Raw genomic sequence first — 19,509 nt, forward strand, 5'->3', positions numbered from 1 at the left:
ATTGTTTGGGAATTAAACAAGAGAAACCGTATAAAAAATATCACACATTATAATAATAGCTGGCATCACGCCTGGCTCCAGCAACTGCTGGGAGTCACCTGACTTGTGAAAAGGCTGTCTTGAACCGCTAGGTCTTGGATGCCTGCAGGTGAACTAAAGAAGGTCTGGGACTTAATTTTCTCCAGAGGACTTTGGATTGAGGCAAGTGTCCCACTGCTCTCAAACAAGAGCGCTCCTGCCATCTTGTGCCCAAAGGCAGCAAATGCCTAAATCCCAATGCCAGGGCCCCTTTCCTTTTGTCCATTCATTCATCAGTCTCCTTTTCTATTTTAGGCTCCCAGACAATAGAACCACTTGGCTTCCTCAAAGCTTCATGCTCTGTCTTGGTGAGTCCTCTCACCGCCCCCCCACCCCACACCTCTGGCCTATACCCCGGCTCTTGTATGCATAAATAAATAAATCTTTTAAAAAAAAAAAAAAAGCTTTATGCTCTCTATACTCCATTTGTTCAAAGTAGCTCTCCGTGCCTGGCATTCTCTTCATCCTCTTGTCTGCCAGGCAAACAGCTGCTCCTGGTCTCCTCTAAGAAAGCTTCCCTAAGTAGACACCTAAATGGCTCACCTCATTCTCCCCAGCAAAACCAGCTCTTATAGCACATGTCTGCCCCCTTCTCCTTCACTGATGCTCCCCTGGGAGCCCCCACCCCTAACACAGAACCACATGACTGCTGGCACCCAGTATGTGTTCAATAAATAAATGTATATTGTAGTAAAGTAGGGGGCAGGAGCAAGGCCATTCCAGAAAGCGCTGTTCCAGCTCAGAAACGCTGGTATTGCTAGCATGTAAGTGCTTCTGTGTCTATTGAATCTATAGCCCCTGCACAGCCTCTGAGGTTAATAATTTTGACTAGAAACAAATGCATGAACACACATCTATCAACGAACCATCTATCAAGTTCACTTCTAGTACTTTATCCAAGAGAAATGGAAATCTGTGTCTATAAAAGACTTGCTCTGGAATGTTCATAATCCCCTCTTTGATGATAAAATCTAATAACTGGAAAAGACCCAAATGTCCATCAACAGGGGAATGAAAAGTGAATGGGGTATGTTCATTCAATAGAATACTATTTGGCAGAAAAAAGAAACCGATGACACAGTTCAATCTCAAAAACTTAGGCTAAGAATTCAGACACCCACAAAAAACTACACACTGAAAAAGAACAAAGATATGAAAGTCTAGAAAGAGAAAAAGGAAACGGGAAACGAAAGAAAGTTGTTGCCTGATGTGGGGGGGCGGGGGATAGGAGGCGAAGGGGCAAGGTTTGTTACAATTTGTCAGTCTGTACACCTAAAATCTGGGCATTTATCCATATGTTAATTATATTTATTATTTCTTTAAAATATAAAGGAGGAAGGAAAAGTGGGGGCCTGAAAGGCCACCGTAGTGCTCGCACCGCAAAGGCAGGCACCGGACCATAGTCGCTGAGAGATCCGTTTGAGACCCCTCCCCTGCCCCAGGCCACGACGACCGGGTTGGACCGAGCCGGGACCGGAGCGAGACGGCAGGGCGGCAGCCCGGTGCAGTTGCTCCTCTTGGCCGCCAGGCGGCAGCGTAGGCCCAGGCAGGGCGGGCCGTGGTGACCCGGGAAGCGGTGGCAAGGGGGCGGGCCCGAGCGCGGGAGTCCATGTGGGCGCCGGCGCGGCGGGGAGCAGCGCGGGGTCGCCATGGCGGAGCTGCAGCAGCTCCGTGTGCAGGAGGCGGTGGACTCCATGGTGAAGAGCCTGGAGAAGGAGAACATCCGGAAGATGCAGGTAGAGGGCGGGTGCCCGCCCGGGGGGAGCTCTGGCTGGCCTCGATTTCCAGACCCTTCCCGCCGCCACCGCGAGATGCCCCGCGTCGCTGTCTCCCTCCCGCCCGGCGGACCCAAGTCGGGCGTCCCGGGGTCGCCGCGGGGCACTCGCCCTTTGCTCACACAACTTCTGGAGCTCGACTGAGCGGATGAAATCCGTGCGCCCTAGCCACACGCACGGCCAATTTCCACTTAGGCCAACGCAGGGGAGGCGAGGTCCACAGGGCCAGGGGTTAGAAAACCCTTGGTGTGAGGCGATCGTCCTCCCACACTGCGCCACCCTGTCAGCAGGTGAGCAGCCCGAGGCCCTGAAAGGGCACGGTCAAGGTGAAAGACCGGAAAGGCCAAAGTGCTCAGCCTCTTCGATGGCAGATCGTGTCGTGTTGTGTTACCCCGAACCCCGCTCCACATCGTACTGGTTTAGTTATAGTCTCTTCTCCCTTGAACCCCTAAAAGTGTTGTGGCTCTTGGCCCTGCCTCCCTAACCGGATTGTGGGTTCCCCTTGTCATTCCTCTTGAGTCATTGATTAATGGATCAATGGATCCATTGATTAATGGACCCCGGTAGAATGTAGATGACTAGGCTGCTGATCTCAGAAGCCTGTGGCGTAGGCACCGAGTTTTTAGACCTCGGGTTCATCTGACCCACCGCACCTTCCCCATCCACCCAGCTGTCAATGCAACAAATGCCGGTGAGCTAGTAGCAAAAAGGCCCTGAAACACTGCTAGGCGGGGTGGGTATTTCCCATTAATGGTTTGAAGATTCTGATGTCTATTCTATGGAGATGTACAAATATAAATGCTCCTCTGTTGTACTCCATAGTCACTCCATAGTCATTCTGTCCCAGGAAGCTGTCCTACCTAACTTCACGCTTCCCCCTTTCTTCAGGGTCTTATGTTCCGGTGCAGTGCCAACTGTTGTGACGACAGCCAGGCATCCATGCAGCAGGTACACCAGTGCATTGAGCGCTGCCATGCGCCTCTGGCTCAAGCTCAGGCCCTGGTGACCAGTGAGTTGGAGAAGTTCCAGGTAAAGAATAACCCAGAGAACTCTAGTCCTTGCTGTTGCTCTTTTGCAGGAGATGAGAAGCATTTATTCAAAACTATTGGCTTTAGTGTCTTGTTTCTGCTAATATTTGTGGCAATCCTATGACCAACCAGTCTTCACAGGGCTTGAAATTTTGGAAGAAATCCTGGAGGTTAACTGCTGCATTTCCCTAACATTTCTATATTTCCCATAGAAACAATGCTATAAGGGGCTTCCCTGGTGGCACAAAGGGTTAGGTCTCAGCACTATCAGGCTATCGCCAGCCACTGAAACATGAGTTCAAGCCCCGGTCAGGGAGAAAACCCACACGGCGCAGCAGACCTCTCCTGTTTGGCCCGCTGTTCCCCTCAGCAGTGTATGTCAGTAGATCAGCCTGTTCTGCTCCCCACTCTGTCTCTAGTGAATCCTCTCACACACACCCCCACACCTCTGGCCTACACCCCAGTTCTTGTATGCATAAGTAAACAATAAATCTTTAAAAAAAAAAAAAAGAAAAGAAAAGAAACAGTGATGTAAAAGAGAACTACAAGGGGCACTCATAAAGCCTATGGTTTTTGTTTTGTTTTTTTTTAAGATTTATTTATTTTATTTATATAAGCACTGGGTACAGTCAGAAGTGTGGGAGGGTGAAAGAATTCACCAGAGCCAGAGCAGGGAACAGAACAGGCAGACTGACGAAATACACTGCTGAGGGGAGCGGCGGGCAGCAGGAGAGGTCTGCGCTCCATGTGGGACCCTCGCCGGTGGCCGGGGATCGAACTGGCGCTGCAGAGGCTGCTGGCAGCTTCACAACCCAGCGCTCAACCTCTGCGCCACCAGGGGAGGCCCAAGCGATGGATTTTTGTGGAGTTTGTTGTTGTTGTTGCTGTTTTTGCCATACACATCAAATATAATATGTATACTACATAGAATAAAGCTTTCATAAACATGTCAATTCATTCTTACATTAGCAGAATCCTCAGGATAGTAGATTAGGACAAGATCCTGCTGTCATTTTGTGGACTTCAACACCTGCCCAGGACAGTCCCTACTGGCTACATTGGGAGGACCACTCAGGAGTCACTAAAGATCGGTCATTTATAGGCAGCCTTGTTACTCTTGGCTCGCTCCTGCCTGCCTCATAAGCTTCCTGAGCAAAGAGTAACTACAACTTTATTTTATTCCCTTCCTCTGAATATACTTTTCTGGAATTTGGTGGTAGTAGAGTCTTCTTCTGAACCAGTTTTTCATAGACAGAGATTCTGCTCACATGGAAAAATTGTATCTAATGTGATACAGTTTTGACATTTCGCTATACAAAATTTTTCAAAATTACTGATACTATTAGGACTAACTTTTCCATTACAGAATTCCAAGACGTTTATGTTCATTTTGACAGCTCATTTTGTAACTCGGGTCTTTAAATTTTGATTCTTAAATTGCTTTATAATTTTCTCCCTTCATTGACGTTTCAGCCCAGTCAGACTTACTCTTCACTGTGCCAGAACAGCACTTACCACACCCTCCATGGGGCTAAGTCCAAGGACCATTTCTGATTCCTCATCTTTACTCAACCTCTCTGCAACAATGACACAGTTGATCACTCACCTCATCCCTGAAGCATGATTCAGTTGGCCACTGCATACCTCACTTTCCTGGTTTTCCACCTCCCTCTCAAGCCATCCTTTCTTGACCTCCTTTTCTGGTTTATTTCCTCTCAGCTTCTGAGTATGGGAGTGCCCAGTGCTATCCTTACACCTTTTCCTTTTTCTACTGTGTTCTCTAGTCTCAATGCATATCTAGACCAACTAAATGCATATCTCTAGACCAACTTTAGTTCTGATCTCCAGATTCATATGTCCAACTCAAGACATATGAACATATGAACAGAATTTATGTTTTATCTATTATATTTCCCAACATAAGGAGACTATCCAGCACATAGTAGATGCTCAACAAATATTTGTGGGATTGAGGGTTTTTTGATAGCAAGGACAGACATTGAAGAATCAAGATGTGTATAAGTCTTAGAGTTGAGTAACAGTAACCTCTAGTTACTTCTCAGTTCCTAGAAAGGGCTTCTATACCATTTATTCTGTCATTCACCTACTTTCTAATAATACTGTCTGGACCTTTCTAGTGCCACTCTGTCTTGATCAGGATAATTTTGGTTAATTGCACGATATTCATTCCCTTAATTAATCAAGATAATAGATGTCGAGCCAAAATATGTAGCACAGGACCTGGTGTGTGGTATGCACTTGGTAAAAGGAAGCCTCTCAGCATTCTCTACCTTCTTGCCACAGGACCGCCTGGCCCGGTGCACCATGCATTGCAATGACAAAGCCAAAGATTCAATAGATGCAGGAAGTAAAGAGCTTCAGGTCAAGCGGCAGCTGGAAAGTTGTGTGACCAAGTGTGTGGATGACCACATGCATCTCATCCCAACCATGACCAAGAAGATGAAAGAGTCTCTCTCGTCTATTGGGAAATAGAAGTCTTTGCCATTGGCCATTAGAGCTGAAGGCAAGAATCTATTTAAAAAGAGGAATGAGACTTTTGATCTTTTAAGTGAAGTTTTGAATGAAGAAATTGAGGACATCAGCAAATTTAAGGCACATGTCACTTGCCTCTGGACACTGGTCTCTTAACACTACCTTTTAATCCTATAAAGTAAAATAGAAAAAAACTGGTGCTAAAATTTGGATCAGAACTAGCACAGGAGTGGTTTTGAGAGCCCATATATCATGTGGCAAGTGTTTGTCCTGGCAGGAGAGATTTCCCTTGCACCAAGCCAAAGCCCTCCACATATTGATAGTGCACAGGTACTTCTAATCTGACAGCTTCTCTAACTTGCCTGTGATCTGGTGGAGTGTGAGGAGAGGTATATCTGTTTCTTGCCAACCTCCCATTTACCACAAAGATCACTACAACACATAAAACAAAATCCATGAGGTCACTAATTTAGAAGGGGAGAAAAAAGGTTTCTATATCTTTGGTTGCTTGGTTTAGTTTTATATACCAGGTCATGAAGTTTATTTAAGCTATGGAATTGGGAAAGAGGGTAGTTCAGATAAGAACTTTGAAAAGTTCTTATGGATTTATTTTGGCCCTGGAGATGTGGATGTTTATTACTTGAAATTCTCACATATACATCTTTCACCTTGGAGACCTTGCAAAAACATGAGAGGTGATGTCCTGCTGGGTATGGGAAGCAGAGCTCCCTCTCAATGGCTGCCGGGAAGCACCCTACAACAGAGTGACAGGACAGTCTTGCAGCGACACTCTCCCCTGAAGAAAGAGGCATTTTGATTGTGCTGTATGCCAGATTCTGAAAATGAACATGAAAGCGGAACTATTGGCTGGTTAATTAAAAGTTATGAAATACTGGACTTAGATAAGCCTGTTTTTCACAGAACAATGCAGTGAAAACCTAAATCCAGTATTGCTTTTACTTAACCACCTTTAAAGTGCTGATGACACAATCCTTTGGCAATAGGAAGGTCAAGGCAGGGAAACTAAGGTACCCATGAGCAGCAGTGATTCCTTTCATGAAAGGATGGGCATCCCCTCCATGACCAAACACCACTATGCCTGGACCCTTTGCATCCTGCAGTGTTCTATCCCAGCTCTGGCACTTTATTTTGATAAAGACCTAGTCTTTTTACCAACTTATTACTTGAAGTGATAATATAGCCTGTGTCTGCTGTTTCAAGGCTGTGATATATTTTCCTAGTGGTTTGGTTTTAAAAAATAAATAAGATTTAACTTTTCCTCAACTATTTTGTTTCTTTCCTCATATCTGAGCAGTGAATATAAAACTTTCTCAGAATGCTTTGCTGTAATACATGAAATAAGTTTCTTAAGAGGTCCCAAAGAGTTGTGTGTTACAGTTCAGATGCAGAACTGGTTTACTGTAAGTGGGAAAACTTGAGAGAAGACTAGAACACTATGGCTTTTAAGCCCATTAATATAAAAAGTCAGAAACTGTCTAGAAGGCTAAATATCCATATCAGTCTCCAGCTTCAACTAACAATTCAATTGACAGAGATGAAAAAGTTACAAAATTATGACCCCTCTAGAGAAAGCCCAACATCTAGAATTTTGAGTACAAAGACAGTATAAAACATTGGATGAGTCTAGGTCAGTCTTTACTACCATTTGCACTTAAGTATTTTTTTTTAATATTTATGTATTTATACAAGCATTGGGTACATTCAGAAGTGCAGGAGGGCGAGAGAATTCACCAGAGCCAGAGCAGGGAGCAGAACAGGCAGAATGACGAAATACACTGCTGAGGGGAGCAGTGGGAGAGACAGGAGAGGTCTGCCGCGCCGTGTGGGTCCCTCGCTGGCAGGCGGGGTATCGAACCAACCGGCGCTGCAGAGGCTGCGGGCAGCTTCGCAGCCCAGTACTCAACTGCTGCGCCACCAGGGGAGGCCCTGCACTTAAGTCTTTTGTGAACATTAGGAATGAGTTGAATTTGGGAAAATCATCTACTATTTAGAATCGCCAAGACTTACCAATATTTTGGCGTAAATTGTATAATCCCCATTTCATTTGTAAATGTGGATCTTACTAATTGGGGTAACAACTGGGAAAAAAAGAGACCGCTTTTTACATTTAACTGCTTGACTTGAAAATCAATATTTTCTTTCAAAGATGCAGGGGGTGAGAGGATCCACCAGAAACAGAGTGGGGAACAGAACAGGCAGATCTACTGAAATACACTGCTGAGGGGAGCAGCGGGCCAGACAGGAGAGGCCTACTGCGCCATGTGGGTTTCTCCCTGGCCGGCCAGAGATCGAACTTGTGCTGCAGAGGCTGCGGGATGCTTCATAGTGCGGTGCTTAACCCCTTGCGCCACCAGGGAGGCCCCCGAAAATCATTATTTTATATTAAAGCTGGCTTGAGTGGCATTTCACTTTTAAATATAGGGTAAGGCACCTGAAGCGGGGCTCTGGGGCCAGTGATACAAGAATTGCAAGACCATTAGGAACACCGCCAGGAATATACTTTTGGGCTCTAGATTCCAACTCTTAGGCACTCTGCTCCCCGCGCTCTTCTGGTCACTGAGATGTACTAGAACCCCTGGCTCACAATGCCATCAAGCTGTGGGAATACAAGCCAAAGAAATCGTAGGCTCCAAAGTTTCGTTTTCGTTTGATACGTAAGCGTAAGACAAACGATGCTAGAGGCAGGACCGCGGTCTCAACTTTACAGACAACGCAGTGCCATTCACGCAGCCGTCTCGCCGAGCCGCACCGCCCACCCGCCCGGTGGCGGGCCATGCCACCGGAAGCTCGGGGCTGACGGATCCGTCCGGCTTCAGCTAAGTATCGCGAGGCGAGATGTGACCGCTACCCACCCATTGGCTAACGGGATCGTGACGTCAGACGCAGGACGCCGGGCCTACGGCGGGAGTGGATTTCGTGTGGTGGCAGCTCTGAGCCCGGGGAGTAGACACCATGAGCAAAGCGCACCCTCCCGAGTTGAAAAAGTAAGTGGAGCGCCCGAGAAGCAGTTGCTTTGCATGCCCTGAGTTCTCAGTGCCCCCTCTATGTCCGGCGGCGCGGCTGGCGTGCGTAGTCGCCGACTCCCCGGCCTGGGTCCCGCTCTTGGGGCCTAAAGCCCGCGCAGTGTGGCCCCTCGGCCGGGTGGGCGTGGTTACCGAAGACGCCGACGGCGCCTCTGTCCGCCAGCTTCTGCCCGGGCTCGAGCTCCGCCCCACCGGGCGCTCCCGCGTTACCAGAATATCTGGAGTGGCATCCTCGTTGAACGTTTTTAATAGCATCATTTCTAGATAAGGTGGCTGGAGAGGGTTTCTGTAAGGAACTACGGCGGTGGGTGGGCTGGAAATGTCTGATGGTATCTGAGGAACCAAAAACATCCTTAATCGTAGAGTGTTTGCAGCTGTTCTTGGATCTTTAACTTAGAAATCCCATTCTTCTTGCTTTTTTGTACTTGCGTGGCATGTATATCTTGCTGTTTTATCAGAGCTAAGAGAAAATAGGTTTTTCTTATCAAAGGTTAGGTTTTTGTGAGGTTTTTCTCCTGCATCCAGTGAAATTAGCTGAAAGTAGGATATTTTGGAGATGACCCGAGGTAGTTAATATATTCTAAATCCCTTCCGTTTTTGTTTATTATCCTGCCCTTCCCAAATTACATTCTTAGTATAAGTGCTGTTGCAGCCCATCACCCTCTAGTCCTTTACGTTGTGTAAGGTTCTTACTATTTTAAATTTTATTATTTTTTGTGTAAGTTTTAGCAAATTTTATTGACTGTATCTGAGGTTTTTACTATTTTAAATTTTATTTCTACTTTGTAAGTTTTAGCAAATTTTATTGACTGTCTACTTTGGTGCTTATTTATGCTTAAGTTAGTTACCTTATCTTGATCCCTTTTGTTTTTTCAGATTTATGGACAAAAAGTTATCATGTAAGTTTTTTTTAATTGATTACTTTATACATCTTGACAGTATGTGTACAACAACTTCACAAAAGTACAAAGCACAAAGACCCTCTCATCATTAAATTAAGCAGGTTTTGTCAAAATCTTAGTTTTATTTAACTAATTTTGATATTTATTGAATTTCACAATGACACTTTGCGTAGTTTCATACAAGCCCTTCCACACTTTTACAGAATTAACAGGATTTTCCTGCTTTGTGATATTTGGGTATATAGCAGCCTTTTTTCCTTTAAGCAGAGGGTTTATACAAGGACTAAAAATCTGACCTGTGCAGTGTTTGAAGTATATAGCAGTGAAGACTGTGGCTTTAGAAGTGTGCAGCCTTCAATTTGAATCCCAGCTCTACTTCACAATAGATATACTGCCTTGAACTAATTGAAAAGTCTATACTTCAGTTTCCTCATAAACATTAGTATAATTCTTTATAATGTGGAAGTAAATGTAAAATGTTTAGCCCAGTGCTTAGCATACAGTAAGGGTAGTGGATTTACATCTCAAGTGCCTGGGTTTTATCCTCCCTATTTTTTTTTTTTTCAACTTTCCTAGATTTTATTCATGTAAAATTTGCTCTTCTCTTATTTTTGGCCTACCTAACTTAGTGGAAAGTCAATAGTTATTGGTCAGGATTATTAAAACTTTTTTTTTCTCTTTTTATAGTGAAATTAAATGGTGGCAGACATGTCCAAGGAATACTACGGGGATTTGATCCCTTTATGAATCTTGTGATAGATGAGTGTGTGGAGATGGCAACTAGTGGGCAACAGAACAATATTGGAATGGTGGTGAGTAAAGATGAAAGATTTCTTTTACAGATTTCACTTTTCTTTTGGAATAAGCATTTATGTCTCTTCTGTCAAATTCCCACATTAAATTGAAGTTAGGCAAATTACAAGCAAAATTAGACCTTCCATTTACCTTTCAGTTTTATATATAATAGTCATTCATCAGCTGTGATAATATCCTAGTTTCATGTAGGTGAGATCTGAATCTAATACAGAATTCTCTGAGGTCTTTGGGCTTGAAATAACTGTTGAAAATAAGTCTTAAGTTTTACTATGGTAGAGACCACATAGTCAGTCTTTGTTAAAGTAATAGTTCTCAGTCATAGTTGCATCTTAGAATCAAATTAGACTGGATGCAGCATAGATTTTTTTTTTTTTTTTTATAAGGCAAAGATTAACCACTGAGCTAGAGCATTTATGACCATGTGAGGAATTTTACCAAAAAAATAAATAATAACTATGTCTGAAGTCCACCCCAAAGCAACTGAAACTATATCACAGTGATGATATCTCTATTAGACAATTTTAGGTAATTTTAATCCTTAGTGAAGATTAAAAGCTTACTTATCAAAAAATGAAAGTTGCTTGTCAAATCAGCATGCGAATGAATTCCTAGATCTTGTTAAATGCAGGTCTTACTTCAGTGGGTGTGGGGTAGAGCTGGAGATTTTGCATATCTAACAAGTACCCACTTGATATAGATGTGCCAGTCTACAAATCACATTTTTCTTTTTTTTTTTAACATTTTTTTTTTGTTTTTTTTATTTTTTAAGATTTTATTTATTTATACAAGGACTGGGGTACAGGTCAGAGGCACGAGAGAGTGAGAGAATTCACCAGAGACAGAGTGGGAAGCAGAACAGGCAGACGGACTGAAGACACTGCCGAGGGGAGCAGCAGGCGAGGCAGGAGAGGTCTGCCACGCCATGTGGGTTTCTCCCTGGGCAGCTGGGAATCGAACCCGCGCTGCAGAGGCTGCTGACAGCATCACAGTGCAGCACTCAACACACTGCGCCACCGGGGAGGCCCACAAATCACATTTTTCTTAATAGTGTATATATTTTGGTTTATCACACCCAAATTTAAATGTAATCAAGGTAAAAGTCACAAGGGATGACTACAGTGTCAGTCATTCACATAGAATAAAATCAAATCAAATGCTGAATTAATTATAGAAGTAAATATTTCTACATTTACTAGGCCATAGTGGTATAACTGCTGAAGAAAAGCATTTGATGTCTGTCTTTCAGACCCAGACTGACAGTATCCCCAGTAAATGATAAGTTCAAGTTTCTTAGAAAAGGTAAATCAAAAAGGATAATGTAGCTTTAGCAACTCATGGCACATAATGACCTCTTGGAGGTGGTAAAAGTTCCTAATTGTTAGCCCTAATTTTTTTGCCTCAGTATCTTTTTCAGAATTGAGTTCTTTCCAAGGTTTCTATTAATGTTCATTTCAAGTGTATTTACAGTACTATATTTTCATAAGCAAATTTATGGTTGGGACTGGAAAAACAGCGTAAAGTTTAGATATGAGACTATGCCTCCATATCTTAACCAAGTTTCTTATAAATTGACCATTTTCCTTTCAGGTTGAAACTGAGTAAAATTGGTGACTCTTTGGCAGCCCGATTCTTTTGAAAATCAGTTTTTAAATACCCTCAGCTTTCATTTTAACCCTCCTTTTTGCAGATTAAGATATCTTTGTTGTAATAGAGTGTAGACTCTATTTAGTGTTTATAGCTCAACAGATTAGTTTAAAAAGGATTCAAGACAGACTTGAGATCTACAGCTCAAGTTTGTGAAGATAAGCTTTTTGAGAATTTTGTGACATGGGAATTTTATCAAAGAAGGATTGAACCTTAGAAGGATCTTTCTCAAAAGTTTTCCTCAAAATTTTGATAGGCTTAATTGTCTTTACACAGAAATTGATTAACAGTGTCATCCCAACTCATTTAAGTAATTAGCACCTACTTACTGTGTTAGGCAGACTGCTATTCCAGCTCTGATTTATGGACTATAAAAAGTTTGTATTAGTAGACTTAAGTCTTAGCGCTAAGTGAACAATGCAAATCAAATAACCTATCAGTTGTCTTTAATGAAAAGACATTGTAAAGAATATGCAGGAATGGCTTTTTTCCTGAGGTTGAAAGAAGGGATACAAACACGTTTTTCACAAATTGTTCCCCAAAGTAGTAGTAGTTACATGGATTTCATTATTCTCTTTTCCAAGTCAGTTACCCATTGAGAGCATAGAGATTACATAGACCTATTAAGAATGTCTATGCTTTGAAGGGGAGATAATTTTGGGCATCTGTCAGCTGGATAGTTACCTCATGCTTCAACCAGCCTCCCCTGTGGCTGGCACAGAGTTGTCAGTAGTTACACCTATGTCTTAGTTGAAGAAATCAATTTATTGGAAAAAGAATGCTTCTTTATTCACAGTTACATTTATTAGCAGTGATTAATCAGCAGCCAGTGGAAGAAATCAGACCTCTTTTGAACATGCCCTTAAAAGCCTTTTAGCTCATAATCTTGCTTTATCCATCTGGTAACCTCAGAAAATGACAAAGAATGATATGGTTGAAGACATTTGAATACTTCCAGGTGACTATGGAATTGTCACCTACTCTTTAATGTAGTAATTTACTTCAGGAATTACTTGAGTTTTACATTCTTCTGCTTCACATTCTTCACAATTTTAATTTTTTTTTTCTTCAAGCTGTACTTTAACCTTATTAGCAATCTCTTGGATTTCTGGAGTGGCAGATTTGGCTTCAATTAAGCCACCAAGTATTTGGCTAATTACTGCTTTACTAGGCAGGATGCTAGAACAGAAGTCTCTCACATTTGTCTTATTCCCTTAAGATTGTAACTCTACCCTCGGGTTCCCTTAAGATTGTAGGAAAAATTTCTAATGTTTATGATGCTGCCTAGTTTGTGGGTTCTTGCTAGCATTGTGCTTCTGGTGGCTCCATTTTGGGTTTATATTCTCTGGGCACTCTCAAGAGGCGGAAAGCCTGAGCATCACTTTGCAACTAGTATTGAAGCATATCAGAAGGCATATGGAGCGGCCTCTGCAGCATGAGTTCCATCCCAGGGCGGCCCACATGGCGCGGCCGACCTCTCCTGTCTCGCCCGCTGCTCCCCTCAGCAGTGTGTTTTGGTTGGTCTGCCAGTTCTATTCCCTGCTCTGTCTCTGGTGAGTCCTCTCACCCCCCAACACACACACCTCTGGCCTGTGCCCCAGCTCTTGTATGCATAAATAAATAAATCTTTTAAAAAAAAAAAAAGAAGAAGAAGGCATTTGGAATTCTGGAGCTCATGTTCCAGATTGGAGAATTGGACTTCAAACACAATGGGAAAAACGGAAGAGCACTACAGGACAAGAGTGGTCACTGACTAACCTTATGTTCTTAGTAAGGCAGCCATACTATTTTAGAAAATGTGTTTATTAATGATGCCACAAAGAAAAAGCCCTCAGCTCTGAAAACCTTAATTATCTGAAATAACTTCTTTACACTATTCTCTTTTTCTAAGGAAAATGTCAGAAATGGACAAGTTTAGGAGAGAACTAGGAAAGACAGCAAGTTTTTCATACTTTTGAGGTGTTATGTTCTTCATCATCATCTGCTTGCAAATAAGCCAGGAGTTTAAAACTGAGAACTAGCTAAGCATATTGTTTAGCTTTCATTGTTTCTATAAACTCTATAGAGTCTTCCAGCCCACTGTTATTTCAGGGCATTGTTCTCTTTTAATTTCTTTAATTAAGCTCTTTAATTCTTTGCCATCTCCTCACCGTACTCATTGCTGTTAGTCTCTGTCAGACTCCAGGGTACCCTTCACCTTCCAAGGCACCCTTCACCTGTCCATTCTGTCAGCTGCACTAATCATATGCAGGTTCACTTGTTAATTTTACAGATACTTATTGAGCTTGCCACTATAGAAATTGACAGTATTCCTGGGCCTCCCCAGTGGCGCAGCGGTTGAGTGCTGGGTTGCGAAGCTGCCAGCGGCCTCTGCGACGCCGGTTCGATCCCCGGCTGCTCCCCTGCCACCAGAGGAGGGTCCCACTTGGCGCGCAGACCTCTCCTGCCTCCCGCTGCTCCCCTCAGCAGTATACTTCGGTCCTTCTGCCTGCTCTGCTCCCAGCTCTGGCTCTGGTGAATTCTCTCACCCTCCCGTGCTTCTGACTGTACCCAGTGCATGTATAAACAAAAACAAACAAACAAATAAATAAATAAATAAAACATGCCTTAAAAAAAAAGAAAAGAAAAGAAATTGACAGTATTCCTAAACACACCAAGAAAGTCCTTCCCCTCATAAAAATGACATTTGGGTGAGGATGACAAACAATAGGGTATGGAATAAATATGTAAGCAGGGGGCAGGGAGAATAAGTTATAAATGTTTTTAGACCAGCTGCCTACAATCATTGCTCTACTCAAATCTTATTCAGAATGCCTCCCTTTTTAATCAATTGTTTCCTCTCACCCCCTTCCATTTTTTCACCTGTCTGGCTCTGATATGTGATTGCATCATGACCTGCAGTCCAGCAGCAACTCCTATTCACAATACCCTTTCCAGCTTTACTTTCTTTTCTACCCCTCTTAAACCCAGTTAACCAGCCATTTCACCTCTGTTTTCATGTATGGATATTTACTATGTCAGGCACTGTGCTTCTAGAGCCTTTTCTTTATAACCTCCCTTCCTGCCACTAAGCTCTCCTATTCTCTTATATGCTGTTGCCAGTCATTCCCCCAGAGGTGAAACTTTAACTCATTATGACTCCAAATACTTTAAGATTGGTGTTTGAGACCTTCTGTGGTTGCATGTCAACTATATTTGTTCCCCACTTCTCCCCATAACTTTTTATTGTATTCAGATTAGATTCTTTCCTTATCCCCTTTTACTGTTTCATCTCTGTTGTCTAGGATTTCCCCTCTTCCTGTTAAAATTCTACCCAATTTTTTACCGTATAGTCTCGCTCATAGCAGGAATTTAGAAAACCTAAATAAGGGACCAGGAAAAAGAATAATTATAATAAAGTAAAAGTCAAAATCAACAAACAGCTATAAACCAGAGATATACCATGGGGTGGGGGTAAGGGGCAGGAGGGATTACAGTCAAAATAAGGGGAGGTGGGAATTGTATGGGGACTATAACCAAAATGAAAAGGCATACATTGTGCAAAAATGAAAAATGATGTAAAAAATATATAAAATTGAAAAAAAATCTCCCCTTTTTTTTTAAAAGATTTATTTATTTATACAAGCACTGGGTACAGTCAGGAGCGCGGGAGGGTGAGAGAATTCACCAGAGCCAGAACGGGGAACAGAACAGGCAGACTGACAAAATACACTGCTGAGGGGAGCAGAGGGCAAGACAAGCCATGTAGGACCCTCGCCGGTGGCCGGGGATCAAACCGGCGCTGTGGAGCAGCCTCACAGCCCAGCGCTCAACCGCTGCACCACCAGGGGAGGCCCTCTACCCAATTTTTAATACCCAGCTAAAACAATATCTTCATAAAGCCTACTTAAAAAAAAAAAAGATTTATTTATGCATACAAGAAATGGGGTACAGGCCAGAAGTGTGGGGGATGAGAGGATTCACCAGAGACAGAGCGGGGCACAGAACAGGTGAATTGACTGAAATACACTGGGGAGGGGAGCAGCATGTGGGTATCTCCCTGGCTGGGGATCGAACTCAAGATGCAGTGGCTGTGGGTAGCTTCATAGGTTGTGTCTTAACCCCTTGCTTTATCGGAGGCCCATAAAGCCTACTTTTGGCCGGTTTCATCCTAGCTTGTTCTTTGAATGACTTTACATAAACTGATATAGTCTATAGTACCTATTTTTCACATTAATTTATGAGTCCCTTAGGGGCAGGGATAGGCATGTTCCATTTGAGTGCTGTAGTTGAGAAGGGGAAATGATTAGTAGAAGGTGTGGCATCTCAAAAAGATACTTGTTAGCCTTTGACCTTGATGTGCATCTCACAAAGCACTTAGTGGTTTTATGTCATAATTTAAAAATATTTTGTGTTTCTGTAAGTTGAAAAGAGATTGATAAACTGGCATTTAATACTAAAAAACATATGGTTTGGTGAAAATTCTTTTATCATCATTGGTGTCTGTTAAATGAATTGTTCTCTTTTCAAATTTATATTTCTTTCTTAGGTAATACGAGGAAATAGTATCATCATGTTAGAAGCCTTGGAACGAGTATAAGCAGTGGCTGTGTTCACCAGAGAAATCAGTTGCTTCCCCATGTCCGCTTCCACAGCATCTTTTTACAATGATATGAAAATTGGGTCGTGTACATTTTCTTACTGAACTTTTTGTTAAATAAACTTTTGAAATAGTCAAAAAATGCTTTCTCAGATGTTCTGAACAAAGAAAATAGATTGGCACTCAGAGTTTTTTCTATCAAGAGCTATTCGTTTCAGAGCAGTTTTTTTCAAAGGTGTTTTTTTTTTTTAATACATGCACAAACTGGGGTACATGCCAGAGGTGGGGGGTGGTGAGAGGATTCACCAGAGACAGAATGGGGAACAGAACAGGCAGATTGACTGAAATACACTGCTGAGGGGAGCAGCGGGCCAGACAGGAGAGATCTGCTATGCGGATGGCTTCATAGGGCTGACACTCAACCCCTTGCGCCACCAGGGAGGCTACCTCAAAGGTTTTTAATGCATTAAATTAGAAGTCTTATTAAATATGGAAAATGGCAAGGATGCCTTTTCCACCCATCTTTTACCACTAAACAGACCCAAAAACAGCTGCTACCCTGAGTAGATTTCTTCTGAAATATTAACCGTGTCAAAACTCTTGTAACTTTCAGAGTACTCTGTACTCTGAAACAAATCTACCTCTCAGTACAACAGAAGTAAAACACAGGATGTAGTGATGTAGTTGTTTATTTTGAACACAAGTGGGAAAATTTTTTGAATACAAGAGTAGAAATAGAATTCCAGAGAAAAACATTCCAGTGTATTGTGGTTCTTTATGGAGTTGAGAGGGTAGTGATAATGCTGCCCTTAATATATTCATCTAGTTCATAAATTAAGGTACACAAACTCAGATGACATATATTACAGATGGTTGTATCATAAATCTAATCTTAAGAAAACTACCAGGCAATAACTTAGGCCTATTCTTTTTGTGATCTGATAAAAAGCCCACAAACTCTGAATCACAACTGTAGAGAATGGTGTACACACTAGTGTGTATGGTGCTTTACAAAACACAATGAATTAATGTCTCTAAAGTGGTATTTCTTAGTTATAGAAAATACAGCAAAACAGGGAATAGCTAATTGCAATGAGGAGTGTTAATGTGAAGTCCAATACATTCCTGTTCTTAACAGCTATTTTACACAGGCTTACTTTTTTCAAAATCACTAAGACAGAATTGTGGAATAGTTCTCTTACGTGTGGTTTCCTAGACCAGTGGCATCACCTAAGAACTTAACAGAAATGCAAGTTTTATATCCCACTCTAAATCTGTTCAAACATTCTGGGAGTAAGACCCAGCAATGGTTTATTTAACAAGCCCTGCAGGTAATTCCAAGATAACAGAACCACTGGAGCAGAATTGGCTTCCATTCAGCTCCTTCATAATTTTTATTCTCTTCCCGTAAAAAAGATGAACTAGGGTGATCTCTGGAGTATAGACTCTAATAGTATTTTCTTCCAATTAAAAAAAAAATTTAATACTACATTAAAACAAACTTGCTTGCCATAATGATAACTTGTTTTGCTCTTTGAGGAAGCAATCACAGATGCCCTGTTAGAAAAGAATCAGTAGGTGTGATATAGCAGCTTTTAAAATTGGTATTCTTTTAAGTAAAAATACATCCCATTGCAAAACAAGTCTACAAGTGGTAGAAATTAAGTTAACTTTCATTAGCCCTTAGTCCTTTCCATCTTTAGCATATACGTGTTAACACATTATTACATTCCCTACATATTTTCCTCACTTAAATCACAAAGGAAAAAAACACCCTCAACATAATTCAGAAAAAAGCTTACCCATTGACAAACTAAGTTTAATCCCTGCCTGTACACTATCTCAGCAGTTCTATTGGCATAATCTTCACAATTATGGGAGAGAAGTCATTTTAAGTAAGAATCGATACTCTCAACACTTTTGCTAAATTGCTACTGCGATAATCTGGTAAAGGACTTCCTTTTTTTTAACAATAATTTGGTTGCAGTTACTTATAAAAGTCACAAGATTTTACTTGTTCTGTCCCACCATGACTTACGCAGCTGTGACCTTTGTACAGTACGTGCAGAACTAGTCCTCAAGTTTGCACAGTAAAATCATTTCATGAGGTTCTAAGTCCTACAGGTGATTTCAACATGCAGCCAAAGTTGAGAATTACCACTTTTAAAACAAGATTTCAGGAACCAGTTTCTCACCCAAAATGCTGCAGTAGCTTTAGAAGCACTTAACAGATTGAACAATGCTGGATCTGATCAAGCATGGTATCATTCTGAATATACAACACTAGTGTCAACTGCTCTAAGTTGCCTCTGCTATTAGACTGCCAGTGCTTCTTATCAAGATCCATTACTAGAGTTCTCATTGGGAGAAATAATCTTTCACAAATTAGATCTGCTTTGATAATAGATTGGGTTTCTTGGGAATTAAGGCACTAAAAACCATTTGCAGACACCTTAAACCCCCATCATCTGATTCTCAACCCAGGTTGCACATTAGGAACTTTGAAAAGCTCTAATACTGAGGTGCTAGCATCAATCTATTAAATCAGAACCTCTGATTGGGGGCGGGGAGTCTACCAGTATTTTTATAACCTCAGATGATAACAATGCCAGTTCTTAAGTCAAAAACCTATACTTTTCATTTTACTAGAGATTTTTATGTAACATCTTAAGGTTACACTAAGATTTCTGAATTTCACCCCTAATAAAAAAGAAAAGCAATCAAAAGAACATTCTGAAAGTCAAAGCTTCAGGCACATTTACTTTGAAAAGGGTATAAATTATTAAAGCCAAGTGTCAAATACCAGTCCCCATAGTAGTACCATGACTGAAGAACACATCCAGCTGTGAAGCACAAATGAACTAGTCCCCCAACTATAAGGCAGGTCTTTAAATTCTTCTTCAAGTGCAGTTTAAAATGCTCTAAGGTTTGGTTCAAAACCCAGGGCTCCGCCACCTGATCTACTGAGGTCCTACTCTCCAGAGGAGCTAGAGACTCCTTGTTTAACAAAGTCCAGATGATTCTTATGAGCAGAAAGTTTTGGGAAATAACACTGATGGATATGGAGTTAAATTTTGGAGATGGCATAAATGTAATACTTACACCACAACAATTAGAACCTTGTATTTTCTCATGACTCACTGGGTTTTA

At 41.9% G+C, this 19,509-nt stretch overlaps 2 protein-coding genes across 3 annotated transcripts; both read left to right on the top strand.

Moving 5' to 3' along the window:
* Positions 1-1,687: 1,687 nt before the first annotated feature.
* Positions 1,688-5,374, top strand: FAM136A (family with sequence similarity 136 member A; the record flags this gene model as incomplete). The annotated part of the gene is made up of 3 exons (XM_084234445.1): positions 1,688-1,814; positions 2,742-2,882; positions 5,186-5,374. The coding sequence occupies exons 1-3, from the start codon at positions 1,728-1,730 to the stop codon at positions 5,372-5,374; spliced, it is 417 nt and encodes a 138-aa protein (XP_084090571.1). The 5' UTR covers positions 1,688-1,727.
* Positions 5,375-8,347: 2,973 nt separating this feature from the next.
* SNRPG (small nuclear ribonucleoprotein polypeptide G) lies at positions 8,348-16,359 on the top strand (the record flags this gene model as incomplete). Of its 2 annotated transcripts, none has more annotated exons than XM_084235346.1 (4): positions 8,348-8,379; positions 9,295-9,317; positions 10,008-10,132; positions 16,309-16,359. In XM_084235346.1, 4 exons carry the CDS (start codon positions 8,348-8,350, stop codon positions 16,357-16,359), a joined length of 231 nt encoding a protein of 76 aa, XP_084091472.1. The 2 variants fall into 2 exon arrangements, with proteins under 2 accessions (XP_084091472.1, XP_084091473.1); XM_084235347.1 differs by having other exon boundaries at positions 10,008-10,129.
* Between the last annotated feature and the right edge of the window lie 3,150 nt (positions 16,360-19,509).

This window comes from Talpa europaea (assembly GCF_964194135.1).
Source record: "Talpa europaea genome assembly, chromosome: 6".
Taxonomy (NCBI): domain Eukaryota; kingdom Metazoa; phylum Chordata; class Mammalia; order Eulipotyphla; family Talpidae; genus Talpa; species Talpa europaea.